The 18,886-nt window shown below is 39.3% G+C and overlaps 1 protein-coding gene across 1 annotated transcript; it reads left to right on the top strand.

Annotated features, from left to right (window-relative positions):
* The first annotated feature begins 13 nt into the window (after positions 1 to 13).
* Positions 14 to 13,392, top strand: SPA17 (sperm autoantigenic protein 17). The gene is made up of 5 exons (XM_080649798.1): positions 14 to 132; positions 1,187 to 1,367; positions 7,958 to 8,028; positions 9,819 to 9,887; positions 13,199 to 13,392. The coding sequence occupies exons 2-5, from the start codon at positions 1,214 to 1,216 to the stop codon at positions 13,337 to 13,339; spliced, it is 435 nt and encodes a 144-aa protein (XP_080505924.1). The 5' UTR covers positions 14 to 132; positions 1,187 to 1,213; the 3' UTR covers positions 13,340 to 13,392.
* The last annotated feature ends 5,494 nt before the right edge of the window (positions 13,393 to 18,886 follow it).

The following is an 18,886-nucleotide window of genomic DNA, read 5'->3' on the forward strand; positions in this document are numbered from 1 at the left end:
TGCGGCCGTCCGAGAGGACGCCCCTCGTCCCTTCTCGGCCGCCGTAGTAGAGTAAAAAAAAAAAAAAACGGTTCCTCAGCAACGAGAACAAACAACTGGAACCATCGGCACCAGCTCTGGGAGAACCAAGAGGTGAGGCGGTTTACCCCACTTCCTCTCCAAAACCGAGACCTCGCCCTTTCCCTTCGCCTCTCGTATTCTCTCCGGATCCCCGACACATTCCGGGAACCCGGGCAGATGGGAGGCCGGCGGCCGTTGTGAAGTCCCAGGTCCTCGACGTGCGGCCCCCGCCCACCGCCCTGGCCCACCGCCCTCCGCCCTCCGCTCCTCAGATCGGCTTAGGGGCACTCAGATGGGGTCAGGGCCTCACCAGTCCGTTTCACAACCTCAAAGGATTCAATACCTCATCTCCTGGTCCTTCGAAAAAGGGGGTTAAAGAAACCGCCACCGATCGGGCCTCGCGAAACCGTCTAGTCCCCCAGGGAGACCCTGCCCCAGCTTCGGCCTTACTCGGCATTAACCGTCACAACAGGCCGGGCCTGAGTGGTTTTTGCAGACTCCGTCGCCCAGGCCGCGGGTGGACAGCTGTCCTGAATCCAGCCCTTGGGTTCCTAGACGGGAAGACAAGATCTGGTCAAGAGAAAACCAGAAAATATAAGAATCCCAGACCTTGGGAGGCTGGTATTGCAAAATCCTGACCGGCCGCCCCTTCCAGGGAAAGACTAAGTGTGAAACGTACTCATTTAACAAATTAGAATAATTTCTAGAACCAGGTCCAGGTCTGACTTTTAAAACAATTTTTTTTAGACCCTAAACAGGGTCTTTACGGCAATTTATGGTGAAGTTTTAGCAACCATTCTCTCTAAATTCCTGTGAGATGGCAAAAATTACTCTCACCTTTTAAGGAGAAAGAAAAAGTACTTAATATTATAGTGTAAATCTGTGATTTTTGTAATGAAAATAATGATCTATTAAATCTGTATTTGTAATATTCTAATTAATAATGATGCATTGTTAATGACGAATTCAAAACTCTTCAGAACAAAATGGATGGACTTGGTTTGTGTTGGGGGGAAATACTGAAGGCCAGTAAGTTTGGTAATCAGAAATAATTTGTTGCCATAGTTGTGATTATAGAAGTATAATCAGACAGATTTAAAGACAGTACTCTTTGATGAATCTCTAGGTACAATAGGCAGTTCCTTCCAAGAAGATGTCGATTCCATTCTCCAACACCCACTACCGAATTCCACAAGGATTTGGGAATCTTCTTGAAGGGCTGACACGTGAGATTCTGAGGCAGCAACCGGACAATATACCATCTTTTGCAGCAGCATATTTTGAGAGTCTTCTAGAGAAGAGAGAGAGTAAGCTTTTAAAAAAAATAGGCATTTAAAAAAAAGAGAGAGACTTAAGTACTTGTTTATGCTGAAACTTGCTTAAGACCATCCCTATTCCTCAGAAAGCCTTGTATGAGGCAGGTAGCTTCGTCACAGTTCTTGATGTTTGAAACAACATACGCCTTTTTGTCAGGTTCTCTCAAATCACATTATTTCACATTATTGAAGATGACCAGTTATTACCCAGACCTTCTTAGTTGTATCTCTCGTGCACACGCTGGGTGGAAGGTGACCCCACGAGGTCATTTAGGATAGCTCTCCGTTTCCCAGCAGGCTGTTCCCATACACCCAAGGCAGTGGACTATCTGTTCTCACTGGGAGGAGAGTGTGCTTTCCTTTACATTTTTTGCTCTTTTTACTTGAAGGTATAAGTATGGTAAAAAAAAAAAAATAATCCTACACGCCTTAGATTATATAAACTGGTATTTGCTGAGGGATATGAAACTGTCCTACAATAAAGGCACAGAGAAAAAGTGCTTTGAAAAGTGAACTTCCATTCTCCCAAGGTTCCATCCTGCTCAGAGACTGAGATTCAGGCTAACCCTGACTCTCTAGTTGAGAGCCAAAGCAACTTCTTCACTTTCATAAATAAAATTTCCAGATTCCCCGCCTTGAAGGTTCATGACTATCAAGACCCTACCTAATGGTCAAAATGGGGATTATTACAGCTATAATTGTCTATTTAAAACGTGTAACTGGAGCCACCGTTTTTAATATAAGCTATTATCATTACTTTTGATTACAGTATTCCAACAGAGTGGTAAAGGTGCCCAGAGAAACCACAAATAAATAAACATTCAATTTTAAATCTTTTTAGAAGGAGGAAACAAGGCTTGAATTGAAACAACTCCCATACACACTGCATACTCCCCTGTCTTCTTTGCTCTACCCTGGCAGAGCTCAAAATCTCTGCCCGTTTTCTGAATGTTGCTGATCTTTTCCATATCCAGTCACTGAATATTTGTTGCACAATCTGAAACTTCAGTGCCACTAAAAAAGCTAGGGAGAGAAATCCTTTAGGGTAACAAACATTAATTTTGTTATAACTTTATTTTATAAATTAATGAGTAAAATGTCTTTAGTCCTTTATTTAAATTTAGACCTTAAAGACATCCTCTTACAAAACATTTGAGTCATTGTTACTGGATCATAATAATTAAGGCAATTGGTGATTCAGAGTAATGGTCTCAGAATACTAACTCAGATAAAAATGGGTAAGACTATTGGAAAAATTTGAAAAAGTTTTAAGCATCATACCCATTCTCATGTAACCAAAGCTGAGTTTTCTAACTGATACAAGTATTAGGATTTGGTCTCTCCAAGTGGGAAGAATAAAGTCCTCTAGGCCAGTCTCCTTACCAGCATTCCTCATAGGTAATTACTAGTCTTAATTTTTATTTTTGTGACAGGAAGTATGTTAGTAAATTAAATAAGTGGCATCTTAAAATCACTAGACAAAAGGTGGGCTTTTATTAAATGATATAAGAATGATGGAAAAAGTTAAAATTAGATCTATTCCTTACATGATACACCAGGATAAGTTCCAAATTGATCAAATATTTAAATATTTTTTGAAATGAAACCTACAAATACTAGAAGAAAATGTGGATAAATTTTCTCTATAACATGAAGCGGGGGAGGGGACTGCTAACCAAGTTGCTGTAATTACTTAAAAATCCAAGAGCAATTAGGAAAAAGATGGAGATAAAATTGACAATATTACATGACAAAAATTGCCATAAGGAAAATAAAACTACAATGACAAACTGAGAAAAAAATGTTTGCAATTTATATCTCAACTGGTTAATCAACCTAATAAATAAACAGCTTGTAAAAACAGTGAGAAAAAAGCCCAACAATGCTATATAAAAAAATGGGCAAGTGACATGAGTTTATACAAAAATAAATGCAAATGGCCCTGGCCAGTTTCGCTCTGTTGAGTATCATCCCATGCACCAAGAGGCCGCTGGTTCGATTCCCATTCCAGTCACATGCCAGTGGGGGCATGGCATGCAGGAGACAGCAAATGGATGTTACTCTCTGCATCTCATTCTCTCAAATCTATTAAAAAATATTTTAAAAAATAAATGCAAATGGCCCTTAACATATTAAAGCCTACTTAAATTAACTCATAATAATAGAGGCCCATATCAAAACTACACGAGGGTACCATCACCCCACCACCAGTACCTACTCATCAGATTGGCAAAAAGCCAAAAGTTTGCCCATTCCAGTTTGATACAATCCCAAGGAGGGGAAATGGCAATGACCCAGAAATTCCACTTCTTTACTTTTCATTGCATTGTTATTTGAGGAAGCAACCCAAATACCCATAATAGGTATTTATTGAATAAACTAGAGTACATCTACACAATAGAATAATATACAGCTTAAAAAAAACAATGAGGAAGATCTCTATAAGATGCTATGGAGTGATCTTCAAGATATATTAAGTGAAAAAAGTAAGGTGCAAAAAGTATGTGTAGTATGCCATTATCTAATAAAGGAGTGTTGATATGAATACATAACGGTTCATTTATATTTTAAATCTTTTAAAATGACATTTACCTCTAGAGCAGTGGTTCTCAACCTTTCTAATGCCGTGACCCTTTAATACAGTTCCTCATGTTGAGGTGACCCCCAACCATAAAATTATTTTCGTTGCTACTTCATAACTGTAATTTTGCTACTGTTATGAATCGTAATGTAAATATCTGTGTTTTCAGATGGTCTTAGGCGACCCTGCTAGCGGTTCTCAACCTGTGGGTTTTATGAAAATGTATGGAACTAAAAAATACTTTATTTTTTATGTTTTTATTGATTTCAGAGAGAGGAAGGGAGAGGGAGAAATAGTAACATCAATAATGAGAGAGAACCATCGATCAGCTGCCTCCCGCATGCCCCCCACAGGGGATTGAGCCCGTAACCCAGGCATGTGCCCTGACTGGGTGTTGAACCCTGACCTCCTGGTTCAACACGCTACTGAACTACATTGGCCAGGGCACTTGTTTTATTAAAAAAAATATATATATATATATATAATGAGGTCACACTGATATTTTTAAATTCAAATTTAGGATTACAGGATTTTATTTACTTTTTTATATACATAATACATTTATTTTTATATTTATACTAGAGGCCCAATGCACAAAATTCATGCAAGGGGCTCGGCCCGAGGCAATGGCGCGACCCACAGGTTGAGAACCTCTAGCAGGGTCGCCTAAGACCATCGGAAAACACAGATATTTACATTATGATTCATAACGGTAGCAAAATTACAGTTATGAAGTAGCAACGAAAGTAATTTTATGGTTGGGGGTCAGCACAACATGAGGAACTATATTAAAGGGTCGCGGCATTAGAAAGGTTGAGAACCACTGCGCAGTGGTTCTCAACCTGTGGGTCGGGGTCTTTGGTCATTATAGCATTATGACCACTGGGTTTTTATTATGTAGATAATTTGTACATCCCTAATGGCTATAGCCTTAAAACAAAATGAATTTTAACATATCTTAAATTATTTTTAGTAATTCTTGTTAATATTATAATATAGTTATCCTATAATTATTTTTTACAATTGTAGGACATAGCAAATAAGTAACTCTCCTACTGTAATTAGGAATAAGATTTTTAATGTAAGAAAAATGATTTACAAATATAAAGTTGATAAGATCCTGTAATCCTAAATTTGAATTTAAAATTTAAAATATAAAAATAAAGTTATCTATAATAATAAAAGCATAATATGCTAATTAGACCAGACGACCTTCCAGACGAAGGAAGGGCTGCGAGGGCCGAGGCAGCTGCCACCATTGCCTCGGGCCGAGCCCCTTGCATGAATTTTGTGCATTGGGCCTCTAGTATAAATATAAAAATAAATGTATTATGTATATAAAAAAGTAAATAAAATCCTGTAATCCTAAATTTGAATTTAAAAATATCAGTGTGACCTCATGATATATATATATTTTTTTATTATTATTATTTTTATTTATTTATTTTTTTAATAAAACAAGTGCCCTGGTCAATGTGGTTCAGTAGCGTGTTAAACCAGGAAGTCAGGGTTCAACACCCAGTCAGGGCACATGCCTGGGTTACGGGCTCAATCCCCTGTGGGGGGCATGCGGGAGGCAGCTGATCAATGATTCTCTCTCATTATTGATGTTACTCCCTCTCCCTTCCTCTCTCTGAAATCAATAAAAACATAAAAAATAAAGTATTTTTTAGTTCCATACATTTTCATAAAAGGCCTCAAAACAAAGACCAACCCAGTACCAGTGAATACCTGGCCTCTACACTATAGGCTCTAACTACCATTTCCCCAGGAAACAGGCTTCTTGGAGAACGAGGTAATTTCTTGAACTGGGCAGGAAATATGAAGAAGAGCCTGAACATCTTGCCATCCCAGAAAATAAGGAAACTGTCAAAGATTACTAAGAGTTGTTTCCAAAGAACTCAAGAGCATCTAAGAACCCAAATAAACCCCTACTGGACAGTTTTGGATAACAGGAGCATCAGTAAGAATAATAAATGTGCTCTAGCCAGTTTGGCTCAGTGGATAGAGCGTTGGCCTGCGAAACTAAGGGTCCCAGGTTCAAGTCCAGTCCAGGGCACGTACCTTGGTTGCAGGCTCCTCCCCAGCCTGGGCCTGGTTGGGGCTTGTGCAGGAGGCAACCAATCTATGTGAGAGAAACATGTTTCTCTCTGTCTTTCCCTCTCTCTTCCACTCTCGAAAAATCAATGGAAAAATATCCTTGGGTGATGATTAAAAAGAATAATAAATGTAATGAATTTAAATTCATCCAATTTTTTAAATATTCATGAGTTCATAATGGTAAAAAAAAAAAAAAAGCTCCTTAAGAGAATCCTAAGGAACCCACTGATTATTGTGGAAATTGGTAAATAAAGGAAAAGAATCAAACCTTTAACCTATCTTTTCTGTAAGAACTGTATTTCAGGGTAACCAAATAGTTGATGAGGAAAAGTTTTTTTTGTTGTTGTTTTTTATTGAGTACTCCAGAAATGAAGTAATAATAAAATTAGAACCCTGCCATTATGCAACAACTAAAGAAATTATCTAAGGAATCATCAATGGGTCCATAAAAATTATAAAGAGAGACAATCAGGTACTATGTATCTCCTGACAGTATTACACTGCACTACCTATATTCTTGCCCAAAACAATCAGACCTGAATCAGATTGAACTGTAGATCTAACTAGCAGTCTATAGAAAGTTCAAAGGCAGAGGAACTTGTTAAAAAGCATCATGGGAATGGAATAAAAACTATCTAAACTATGGAAAACTCCAAAGGAAAATGACCCAATTTCATCACAAATAAATTTCAAGGAAAAAATATGGGGTGGGAGGTAGGTAGCTTTCAATGAGCAGAGATGTAAAAGACATAATAAAAGGCTGTGTGTGCCCATTGTTTGGGTCTGATTCAAACAACAGTAAAAATTAAATAAAAAGATTAGACAATGGGGGGGGATTGGGATAGTTAATATTAAGAAATTATTGTTGGTATTTTAAGGTATGATAATGATATTGTGTCTATATCTTAGTGATGCATACTGAAATAAATATTTGTAGATAAAGTAATATCAGCCATGACTTCCTGGTTCATAGGTCAACACTCAACCACTGAGCCACGCTGGCCGGGCTAATATGCCTCAATTTTTTTTAATATATTTTATAGATTTTTTACAGAGAGGAAGGGAGAGGGATAGAGAGTTAGAAACATCGATGAGAGAGGAACATCGATCAGCTGCCTCCTGCACACCTCCTACTGGGGATGTGCCCGCAACCCAGGTACATGCCCTTGAACGGAGTCAAACCTGGGACCTTTCAGTCCGCAGGCCGATGCTCTATCCACTGAGCCAAATCAGTTAGGGCTATATCTCAATTTTTTTTTTAAATATATTTTATTGATTTTTTACAGAGAGGAAGGAAGAGTGATAGATAGTCAGAAACATCGATGAGAGAGAAACACCGATCAGCTGCCTCCTGCACACCTCCCACTGGGGATGTGCCCGCAACCAAGTTACATGCCCTTGACCGGAATTGAACCTAGGACCCCTCAGTTCGCAGGCCGACGCTCTATCCACTGAGCCAAACCGGTTTTGGCTATATCTTAATTTTTTAAAAAATGTTCTCATCCTTCACTTTTCCAAACTTCCTTACTATTTAGCATTTATTTGTATACATTTTTCTGTGTTTACTAATTCATGTGTTTACTAATTCAAGTTTCTATACTTATATTTAAGTATTGGCATTTGTTTTTTCTCTCTCTCTTTCCCATTTTGTTATAAATTTGTGAAGGCAGTTTTTTACTGTCTTTCTAAATATACCCAATGGCTCATCTAATGTTTAATTCATCAGCATATATTTAATGATCACTGGTTAAATCTGCAGTGCTAAGCTATGTATAACAGCAATAAGACTTTTAACTGGCATCAATGAACCTGTGATTTGAAAAAGCTTATTTTGTGTTACTTTAGATTTACTTTAATGAACTCAAAATAAGTCCAAAATTATTATATTTTTATTATTTAGAAACCAACTTCGATCCAGCAGAATGGGGAAGTAAAGTGGACGACCGCTTCTATAACAACCATGCATTCAAGGTATGGTCCTGTGAAACTAATGGATTTGGTTATTTCTTTTCCCTGCCTCCAAAACAGAGATTATTGGGATCTCCCCAGACTCATATAAATTGTGAGAGGCATCCAAAATATCTCATTAAAGCTTCTTAATTGTAATGTTCTTTCTGATGAGACATTCTTTTCTAAAGTATCTGAATCATTCCAGATACATAGTTTAAATTTAAAGATGATCAACAGGAAGAATGTAATGGCAGTTATAGAATAATTAGTCTCATTTATTCAAATTTTATTGGGCATCAGTGCTTAGCAGTCACAGATGATAAGTATTTGTTGAATTAATTAATGATATTTCATAAAATAAAACACTGTTCGTCCAATTATTTCATTGTCATTGCACTTTACAAAAGACTGAATAGAATTAAAGATGGTAATGGTAGATAGAATTTTCTGTATAAAGCTAATCTGTTCAGAGACTAAACCTATCTTCTCTTTACTAGCATTCTTAGAACCAGTCTTTCTCAACCTAGGTTCCTTAAAATAATTAAGTCCTAACTAGAAGGCACACATTTCATGTAAGGAATCAATGTCTCTCCTTTGTATCAAGAATGTTTCATCATTTCACCATAGTTAATGCATCATTTTGGAGAGAATTGAGACAATAATTACTTAAAATATTCTGTGTTCTGTGGGCCAGATAAGAAATACTGGTTGAGAAAAGCTGTGTGGAACACAGCTTTATTGGCATCAACTAAGAACTTGGTAGAAATTCATTCAGTCTAGGACCCTACTGCAGGTCTACAAATCAGAAGTTGAATTTTAACAAGTTCCCCAAAGGTAAAATGTAGGTACATTAAAGTCTGAGAAAGCACTACTCTAGACAGCTGTGATAAACCATTAGCCACAAAGCACCCACACATATTTGAATGAAAAGGAATTAACACAGTTCAAGTTTTGATGGTGTTCCACAGTAGATTTGGGGAATTTCCTGGGGAAATATCTGTCACCTATTCCATGAGTTCAGAAGTAAGTTTCCATCCATTTGTGCCTGCCAGATAAGATAAATGTTCTGTTTATTTCCATTTAACTAGATTCTCTGTGTTCATGCTTTATTGGAATCAAAGAAAAATGTTGAAAATTTTAAAATATTGGTGCTATATCAGCTGCTTCTCTTTTGAATTCTAAAGACTTTATTTGATTAGCCTATTTGTCTTTTCATTTATGGATTAAGGAAGCTATTCCCATAAGTTGGGAATTAGCAATGTCTCTATTTTGGAAAAAGATTCCATAACAATGTAAAAGCAGGCAGAACTGGCTTCCCTTTTTCTATTTAAATCATCCCCCACAACAGAACGTACTCTTTTGACTTAGATTTAAATCTACAAACTTCATTAAAAAGTCAACTGGATTCCAAACTATGCAACACAAATGACATTTATTTTGTTTCTATTTTAGAAACTATTGCCACCTCTTCTTTATACTGTTAGGATTCATTACAGCATCTTATCAACTTTTAGTATAAGACAATAGCTTGTTTTGAATATAAAACTATGTCATATACTTTCGAGAAGCAAAAAAGCAAACATTTTTTTTTTACCAGTTCCTTCGTCTTTAATACTTATGCATATTCCCTTGAGAGTTTTCATTTATTTGTTCTTTTTCCACCCATTTTCCTTGTTAAAAATCAGTATGTATTTAATTACCACTTCTTCTCAATAACTTAAAGTAATATTTCATTACCTTTAAGCAGCTTGATCCAAGACTACTATTTTTTTTTGAAATATTGCCTGTTTGGTCCTCTCCCCTCTCTCCAGGAGCAAGAACCAGCTGAGAAAGAAAAGTCTCAGACAGCTGAGAAAGTGGAGAAATCAGACACAGCCTTAGTAAGTTAAATTTTCCATGCACTATTGGAAAGAATATCACTCAATTTATAAGCATACTCTAAATATGAATCTAGTCTGTTATCCATTGTTGTTAAAATTGTGATTTTGCTTTCTAGATAACTAACATCAGTAATAAACTAACTGGTGGATCATTTTTAGTCATGCCTCTTATAAAGAAAAATTCATTCTTCCCTTTAAAAATAAAATCTTATTTCCCAAGATTATCAACAGATGGAAAAATCTCCTCAAGGGGAAGAACAGGCAGAACTCACCAGCCTCAGGCTTGACCCTTCAGATTCACTTTCCAGTTTGGGAGCTTTTCGCTCAGTGATGATGTCACACCACACAGTGGCAAAGGTTCCGAGATGACAAAGGAAACTCACAGGGAATTATGCAACCGAATGAAATGGCTTTACACAATGTGTCTTGCCTTCCATGCATTGCCCTCTACAAAAACGACTTCCTGCCTGACAGCCCACATCTAAGTAGGAGACCTGGGTAGATGCCTATATGAGTCCTGTATTCCCTGGTGCGCTAGAGCCAGCTTTCACCTTTCGGAAGAGGGTAGAGTACATCTCTCCACAACCCTGTGCATGGTAATGTCACTTTGGTAGCTTGAAATCAGCCATAGAAGGAGTATTAAGACCATGACAAATGGAATGAATCAGGACTTTTTTTTTTCTGGAGAGCCAGTTTTTAAGCATTTACCAACATATCACTGTCTGTAATTTTCACAGTCCACACTCAAGAGGACCAAGCCTATGAGAAAGAAGAGCTCACTCTCCACAATACTGAAGGCCAAACTTCTGAGTTCCTTTTCATGTCCCAATTGGTTACCCAATAATTGACACCTAAAATGGACATCCCCTCAAGGAATACCTTACTTCCTGCCCAGTGGGGCATAACTTTTCCCTGTAACCTTTATAAGTTATTCCAGGATTATATCGTACAGCTTAGCCTAACATTGGCACAAGACGCAGTGGGAGATCGGGAAAGAAGGAAGGGAGTTTTGTTTCCTTACATCTTCACTAGGTGCCCTTTCACAGCTTTTCATGAGTTTGAGCTGGGATCCCATTGATTTCCATCCTCAGGATAATTTACTTGCCCATATTGAGCCATCATCTCAGAGGACTTTATGCCATTTTGTTTGCATTTAAAAGTTTAAGAGACCTAGCTGGTGTGGTTCAGTGGTTGGAGCGTCCACCTGTGCACTGAAGGTCACAGGTTCAATTCCTGGTCAGGGGCATATACCTGGGTTGCAGGTTCAATCCCCAGCCCCTGGTGGGGGCACGTGTGGGAGGCAACCAATCAATGTTTCTCTCTTCATCAATGTTTCTCTCTCTCTCCCCCTCCCTTTCTTCTCCCTCCCTTTCACTCTTTCTAAAAGTCTAAAAGTCAATGGGAAAAATATCCTGGAGTGAGGATTAACAACAACAACAAAAATAAGAGCTAGCTTTGCCTCATTATTGTAATAGAGGGAGAGGAGAGGTAAACAACCCAGAGGTCTGTCAATAGGAGGCTGAGTAAATAAATCAGTGCCCACCAATACAAGGTAATACAATGGCGTCATGCGAAAAAAAGAATGAGCAGAGTTATATCCTGAATAATAACATAGATGAAGAAAACCAAGATATGCTGTTAGATGGAAAAGGTAGTAACAGAACATTGTAAATAGCATAAGCTCATTTTTAAAACAAAAAGGCATGTACCCATATGAATACTTTGTCTATTGATAAATTTTGGAAGAATATATACACTCAACCCATAATAATAGTCACCTCTTAGGGGTAGGATTTGGGAAAGGGGAGAAAACTTTCACTACCAGTGATAAGTTTTTAACTGTATTACTTTTATAATTTAAAATATTAAAACCTATTGAGTTATACACTTAAGATCTATGCATTTCACTATCTGCAAGTTGCACCTAAATTTAAAAACAAACCAAAAGCTAGACACAAAAGTTAAACCAGCCCTAGCCGGTTTGGCTCAGTGGATAGAGCCTGCGGACGAAAGGATCCCGGGCTCCATTCCAGTCAAGGAAATGTACCTTGGTTGCAGGCTCTTTCCCTGGTCGGGATGCATGCAGGGGGCAACCAATCAATGTGTTTCTCTCACATCGATGTTTCTCTCTGTCTTTCCCTCTCTCTTCCACTCTCCCTAAAAATCAATGGAAAAATATCCTCGGTTGAGGATTAACAACAACAAAAAACCCACAGAAGTTAAACCAATCATACTAAAACTGACATTAATGGACTAAGTAGGTTTCTCTCTGGCACTCTAAATGTGTGCTTTTGGTTAGCTAGTTATTGAGAAATTAAGAAATTAACTCTTCAGCCCTAGCCGGTTTGGCTCAGTGGACAGAGCATCGGCCTACGGACTCAAAGGTCCCATGTTCGATTCCGGTCAAGGGCATGTACCTTGGTTGCGGGCACATCCCCAGTAGGAGGTGTGCAGGAGGCAGCTGATTGATGTTTCTCTCTCATCAATGTTTCTAGCTTTCTCTCCCTATCCCTTCCTCTCTGTAAAAAATCAATAAAATATATTTTTTAAAAAAAAGAAATTAACACTTCATTTCATTTTATGTAATCATGATTATTTTGAAACAGCACATTTGCTGTTCTTCTTGACATTTTTACCATGCTTCCAGGATTCTTACTTATTTCCCCCCCCCCCCCAAAAAAAATGTTATTGCTCAGGAAACTGTTAAATAGGAGCTATTTTGGAGGGAAAACATTGGCAACGATGATTTAATGTAGAGACGTATTAAAGAATGACAAAACATAATGCCTGCTATTTTGGCATTTACCATTTGGTACATAGACAACGTGACAATATATATATTTATATAAAATTTCCTCAGGAAGCAACATATCTCGATTGTTACATCCCTAAATTGATTAAATGTATGCACTATTTTTTTGTATGCATTCTTTCTTATGGCATCAAAATACTGTATGGGGCCCTGGATGGTGTTGCTCAGTTGGTTGGGAATTGTCCTGTGCACCAAAAGTTTGCCGGTTTGATTCCCAGTCAGGGCATGTGCCTGGGTAGAAGGTTCAATCCCTGATAGGGGGCATGCAGGAGGCAGCCAATCCATGTTCCACTCTCACATCACTGTTTCTCTCTCTCTCTCTCTCTCTCTCTCTCTCTCTCTCTCTCTCTCTCTCTCTCTCTCTCTCTCTCCCTCTCCCTTACCCCCTCTCTGAAAATCAATAAAAATATTATTAAAAATAAAATTTAAAAATTAAAAATCTTAAAAATAAATACTTTGTGGGATGTTTACAAAGTCTCTTTTTCTCCTTTCCATGCAGGAACCTTCTGATGAAGATAAGGAAAAAGAGGAGCTGGCTGCCGTCAAAATCCAAGCAATGTTCCGGGGACACTTAGCCAGAGAGGAGGTGAAGAAAATGAAACAAGAGGAGCCTGAAGAGAAAACACAGGAAGACAACTGAGGAGACTGGTTTTGCCCCCCAGAAAACATGAAAAAATCATTCAAATCCATCAACCATGTTGTGATTGTCGTTTTTTTCTTAGTAAGGGAGATTCAATGTAGTGAAATAACGTTGGCTGCTGTTGTGAAAATCTGCCATCAGCATTTGTTTAATAAACATGCCATTGAACACATGCTCTTGAAGATTTCTCTGAGATCATAAGTCTTATTTACACTTCTCTGAGTCTATGTATAGAGACCCTTGGATTTAGAACTGGAATGTATGAGTTTTCAGAGATCTCAGAGGTTATGTGGTCTAACCATTACCTAATGAACAAGTCCTCTCTACCACATCCCTGACAACAGTCTTTTAGCTCCTGTTTCATGCGTAGTGATAGAGAATCTCACTGCCTTTCGGGGGTAGTCCAGTTAATTCTAGAATAACTTGAATTATTAGAAGATAAAGCTGAGTCAAAAATCTGCCTCCTTATAAGTTTTCATCTGGCATGCCTGCATTCAATCATTCATTAAAAACTGTATTGAGCAGAATTCGTGTGCTGGGTTTTGGTAGTGAATATCTGTTCTTACATTTATGCAGCTGACAGTTTTTTATTATCTTGCTCTCCAAAACAACACAGAATAAGACTAATGCATCATATTTGAAAAAAACAAAAGCTATCATAACATCATAAATACTCTCTTCTTCAGCTAAAACTTACCACATTTCTTTTTTAAAAATATATATTTTTATTGATTTCAGAGAGGAAGGGAGAGGGAGAGAGAGATAGAAACATCAAAGATGAGAGAGAATTATTGATCAGCTGCTTGCTGCACGCCCCCTACTAGGGATTGAGCCCACAACTCGGGCATGTGCCCTGACTGCAAATCAAACCGTGACCTCCTGGTGCATAGGTTGACACTCAACCACTGAGCCACGCCAGCTGGGCCTCCCACATTTCTTTAATGGAGAAATGGTAATACCTTCATCACAAAATCACAAACTTTGGCAAACCAAGCCTGGTGCCTTATTTTTAGAAAGTTCAGTCTCTCCTTTTTGAGGCCTCCCCGCTCCTGAATATTCAAGAAACTGCAAGGCTCATGTCTTACACCAAAAGATACAGTTCCTTTCCCAAAAGAAAATGGAGAGAAAGCAGACTCTCACCATATAATGCCTTTGCCTTCTACCACAAAGATGCAGCCTTGTCCAGCAGACCGACGTGGTATCCTGGCTGGTTCAGGGTCCTGTCTGCACTACATTGGATGTCCCGTGCGTGGGTTCTAGCATTATACCTCTTAGTTCACAGTCACAGCGCCATTGGTCCCCAAAGCTCAACAACATGCCTGTGGCTCGTCCTTGAGGAGTTTCTAAAACAGCCATAGGTTATGCATAACGAGTGGTCTCCTGCAAACGCCTAGATCTCTGTCTTAAGCTCAGACTTTCTCTTTCTGCAAAGCAATGTTTTTTTCAGGTCCCTGTAGGCCTTCCCTGTCATGGAGCTCCACAACAGACATTTACCCAAGCGATCTCCACTGAAATACAGATGGCTTATACCAATGCTTTCAAGATTGTGGCATCCATTCTCCAATCTTCACTCACCTCTGGACAGCCTTCCCCCATCCCGGGTCTTACTAGCGCTTACATGCTAGCTAAACACAAGTCACTAATATACACTGGACCCCTTCCTTCCATCCTTAATGCCCCCCTCCCAGACTTGGAGGGAAAAAATCCAGCTGCTCATTCCTTACTGCATTTAAAGAACCAGCCTCCAACCCTGTTTCTTCTCTAAGCCATCCTGCTTGGGGGATTATCAACGGGACCCAGAATTTCTGTAATGCAAAGACTTAGCTTCCTAGTCCTGAGACTTTTTCCCCTAGTGAGTATATACTCAGGGGGTGGGGAGGAGGGAAATACCAGTTAACTTATAGAATAATTCTGTTATGCCTGTAAAATGATTAACACTGTGCTTTCCAGCACACACACACACACACACACACACACACACACACACACACTTCTAGTGATCTAATGGCAGTGATGTTTTTGGTGAAGGAGGAATAGGAAGAGGAGAAGGTAGAGAGGCATGAATGTGGTTTTATAACAACACATAGGAATAATACTCTTGGGGGGGGTTAAATATGTTCTTTTATTTATTTTAGAGAGAGGAAGGGAGAGGGAGAGAGAGAAACATTGATGAGAGAGAAACATCAACATTGATCCTGCACACCCCCCACTGGGACTCGAGCCTACAATCCAGAAAATGACCATTCTATTCTTCTATTTGCTCAAGCCAAAAAGGTAGAATTCATCCTCGCCTCCTCTCTTTCTCTCACACCTCATTTACAGTTTATCGGCAAGACCTGCAGGCTCCATTTATATAACACACCCAGAATCTGACCTCTTCTACTGTTACTACCCTGCTGGTAGTTCCCATCATCTCCTGTGAGAATTATTGCAATTACCTCTGTTTCGGTCCTTCCGTCATTGCCACATTAATGCTGCACAGTGATGTATTTTTTTTTTTCAGGGGTTTGTGGATCAGAAGCACTTTAGCTGGAGCTAGGTGGGACTCCAGACCTAAGATTAGGTCCAGGTTTAAGCTGCTTTAAGCTGAGGACCTGTGGGTTGGCTGGGGAAGGTCAGAGCCTAAAGGTAAATTGTAGTATCTCTGTGGCATGTGTCCGATTTGAGCCGATGCTGAAAGGGCTCCCCAGGGCATGCTCTTCTCATGGTGGTCACAGAAGCACAAGCTGGAAAAGCCAAAATGGGAGAATATTTCAAGCTTTTACTCATAATACTTCCATTGACAGTTCATTCACCAAAGAAAGTCATCTGACCAAGCCCAAAGTCAAGAAGTGAGGAAATACACTGCTCACCATGCAATCATAGCAATGACCTCATGTGCCCATAATGCTGCTAGAGGGTAGTGAAAATTTGTGAAGAACCAGTAATTCAATTGAGTGTAGTTTGCTCTTCCTTTTCTTTTTTTAAAATATATTTTTATTGATTTCAGAGAGGAAGGGTGAGGGAGAGAGATCGAAACATCAATGATGAGAGATAATCATTGACTGGCTGCCTCCTGCACGCCCCCCACTGGGGATCGAGCCTGCAACCCAGGCATGTGCCCTTGACCGGAATCGAACCTGGGACCTTTCAGTCCGCAGGCAGACGCTCTATCCATTGAGCCAAACCAGCCAGGGCTGCTCTTCCTTTTCACATGCAAAATACATTCACTCCTATCCCAAGACCCCTGAAAGGTCCACCAAATCCCTGAAATGCAGGATATACATTAGGTCCAGATATGGCTGTTCTTGATGTCCTGCTGTCCTTCTGCCTTTAAACATGACACCATTCCCTTTCGCTGTTGTTCTCAAACCCACTAAACAGTGACTTTCCTAATTTCTCCATAAAATTAGCCCAGTAGTTTCTCTTGATTCCTCAAATCAACTTGAGTTTTCCACCAGGTGCCACATTTTCTTAAAACTGTGGGTTTTCTTCCTGTAAGATCATTCCCGTGTGCTTGCTTGCTGGGAAGGAGAGGAGGCCATACAGGAGCCAGGTACTAATTTCCTACATGCAGCCCCCTTGCCTGGGGATATGTCTAAAGAGCACGTTACACACATAGGACTAGGACTTTGGCTTTTCATTTTTAGTCCTATTTTCCTCTGCCTGATCAAATATTAAAACGAGAGAGATCATGGTCACTTAGCTACCACTTTGAGCCCAGTATCAGATTTTTCTGGGGTGGCCATATGTATCTGTAATAAACATATAACAATGACCCATTTTGTACCAATTTGTGATGTGGATAAACTCATTTGCAAGCTGAAGTGCTTTTGACAAATATAGCCTCTGGGAGTGACATTTATGCCTGGGAGGCTCACAAAAGAGACCAAACATGCAAAATACAATACTTCAGAATGTGACCTTATTTTTGTGAATGAAATGTTCTTGGGAATAAGCAGTGTTTTTGTGTAGAGCCAAAAATAAAAGCCTGCTGGGTGGTGACGTTATTGTAACTAACATCTTAAGCGTCATCACTCTCATTACTAGTCACCCTAGCCAAGAATTATCAACATTCCAAGACCAAGAGGTCACCATGGGAAGTGTATAAACATACTGTCCCCAAAGGTCAGATATAATATGAAGTCTGCTATTACTCTATCCCCAAAGACACCTGTCTCAGAGGTTTCTGACCAAGAATTAAATATTTTATTACTGCCGAAACCCGTTTGGCTCAGTGGATAGAGCGTCGGCCTGCGGACTGAAGGGCCCCGGGTTCGATTCCGGTCAAGGGCATGTACCTTGGTTGTGGGCACATCCCCAGTGGGAGGTGTGCAGGAGGCAGCTGATTGATGTTTCTTGCTCTCTATCCCCCTCCCTTCCTCTCTCTGTAAAATATCAATAAGATATAATATATATTTTTTTAAAAAAATAAATATTTTATTACTAAAAAGTAGGGCTCAGTTTGATAAACCAGATATTAAACCAATTTTGAAAGGTATCAGGAAAACTTGTTTTTTGAAATCCTGAAACAATAGAAAATATGCTTGCAGTGCTATCCAAATAATGAGTTTAGAATCCCTTGCTCTTATTTATTTATTTTTATAAAAAATATATTTTTAGTGATTTTAGAGAGGAAGAGATAGAAACATCAATGATGAGAGAGAAACATTGATAGGCTGCCTCCTGCACGGCCCTTACTGGGGATCGAGCCTGCAACCTGGGCATGTGTCCTGACCTGGAATCGAACCATGACCTCCTGGTTCATAGGTCAACGCTCAACCACTGAGCCATGCCGGCCGCAAGCTAGAGTCCTTTGCTTTTAGATTGCTTGGGTAGTGTCGTGAAGGCTGTGATGTGCTGTCCAGACCTGCCCTCTTTTTCAGGACTAAAGGCTAGGAATTGCCTTCAGCTTTAGGGAGCGGGTCACTCTGGGTTTTACCCTCCCTGGGGGCAGCTTGTATCTAAGGACCAGTCACCGCTGTGGTAAAGGGCTTGGCTCCTTGCCTCAAACTGAGACAGCTCTACTCTCAGCCATAGGGTTTATTACAGTTCAACTTCACCCTCTACCCAGTCCTGCTTCCCTACTATCCTTACAGGTATTGTTCCTGAATGCACTCTCCAATAAACCACCTCTACTCAGTCTTAAAACCATTGGTCTCAAAAACCATTCCCAGCAACCTGACCTATGACAGGTGAATTGGAAATCTCTGACATACCTGCACATAAAAAAACTCTTTGCTTCCTCTGATATCATCTATCCAAACACTCAGGATGGGCATACCTGCTGGTCAGGGGCTAATTTATAACAGAAAAAATATATATTTCTATTTCTTCTCTAATTGAATTATAATTACCAAAATTCCAAATAGTAATACTATGTACTGAACTGTGTCTCCAAAATTCATATATTGAAGCCCTAACAGTTAATGTGATGGCATTTGGATATGAGATCTTTGGGAGATGATTAGGTTTAGATGAGGTAATGAGGGTGGGGTCTTCATGATAGAATTAGTGCCCTTTTAAAAAGAGACACCAGCAATTCTCTCTCTCCCCATCTCTCCTTCC

The sequence above is a fragment of the Plecotus auritus genome (assembly GCF_963455305.1).
Source record: "Plecotus auritus genome assembly, chromosome: 13".
Classification (NCBI taxonomy): Eukaryota; Metazoa; Chordata; class Mammalia; order Chiroptera; family Vespertilionidae; genus Plecotus; species Plecotus auritus.

What these genes read in the sequence shown, in the direction of transcription:
- SPA17 (XM_080649798.1), top strand. Translation starts at nt 1,214, where the DNA reads ATGTCGATTCCATTCTCCAACACCCACTACCGAATTCCACAAGGATTT. An exon ending in ATAACAACCATGCATTCAAG is followed by an intron (nt 8,029 to 9,818) that starts GTATGGTCCTGT and finishes CCCTCTCTCCAG; the next exon opens with GAGCAAGAACCAGCTGAGAA. An exon ending in AGAAATCAGACACAGCCTTA is followed by an intron (nt 9,888 to 13,198) that starts GTAAGTTAAATT and finishes CTTTCCATGCAG; the next exon opens with GAACCTTCTGATGAAGATAA.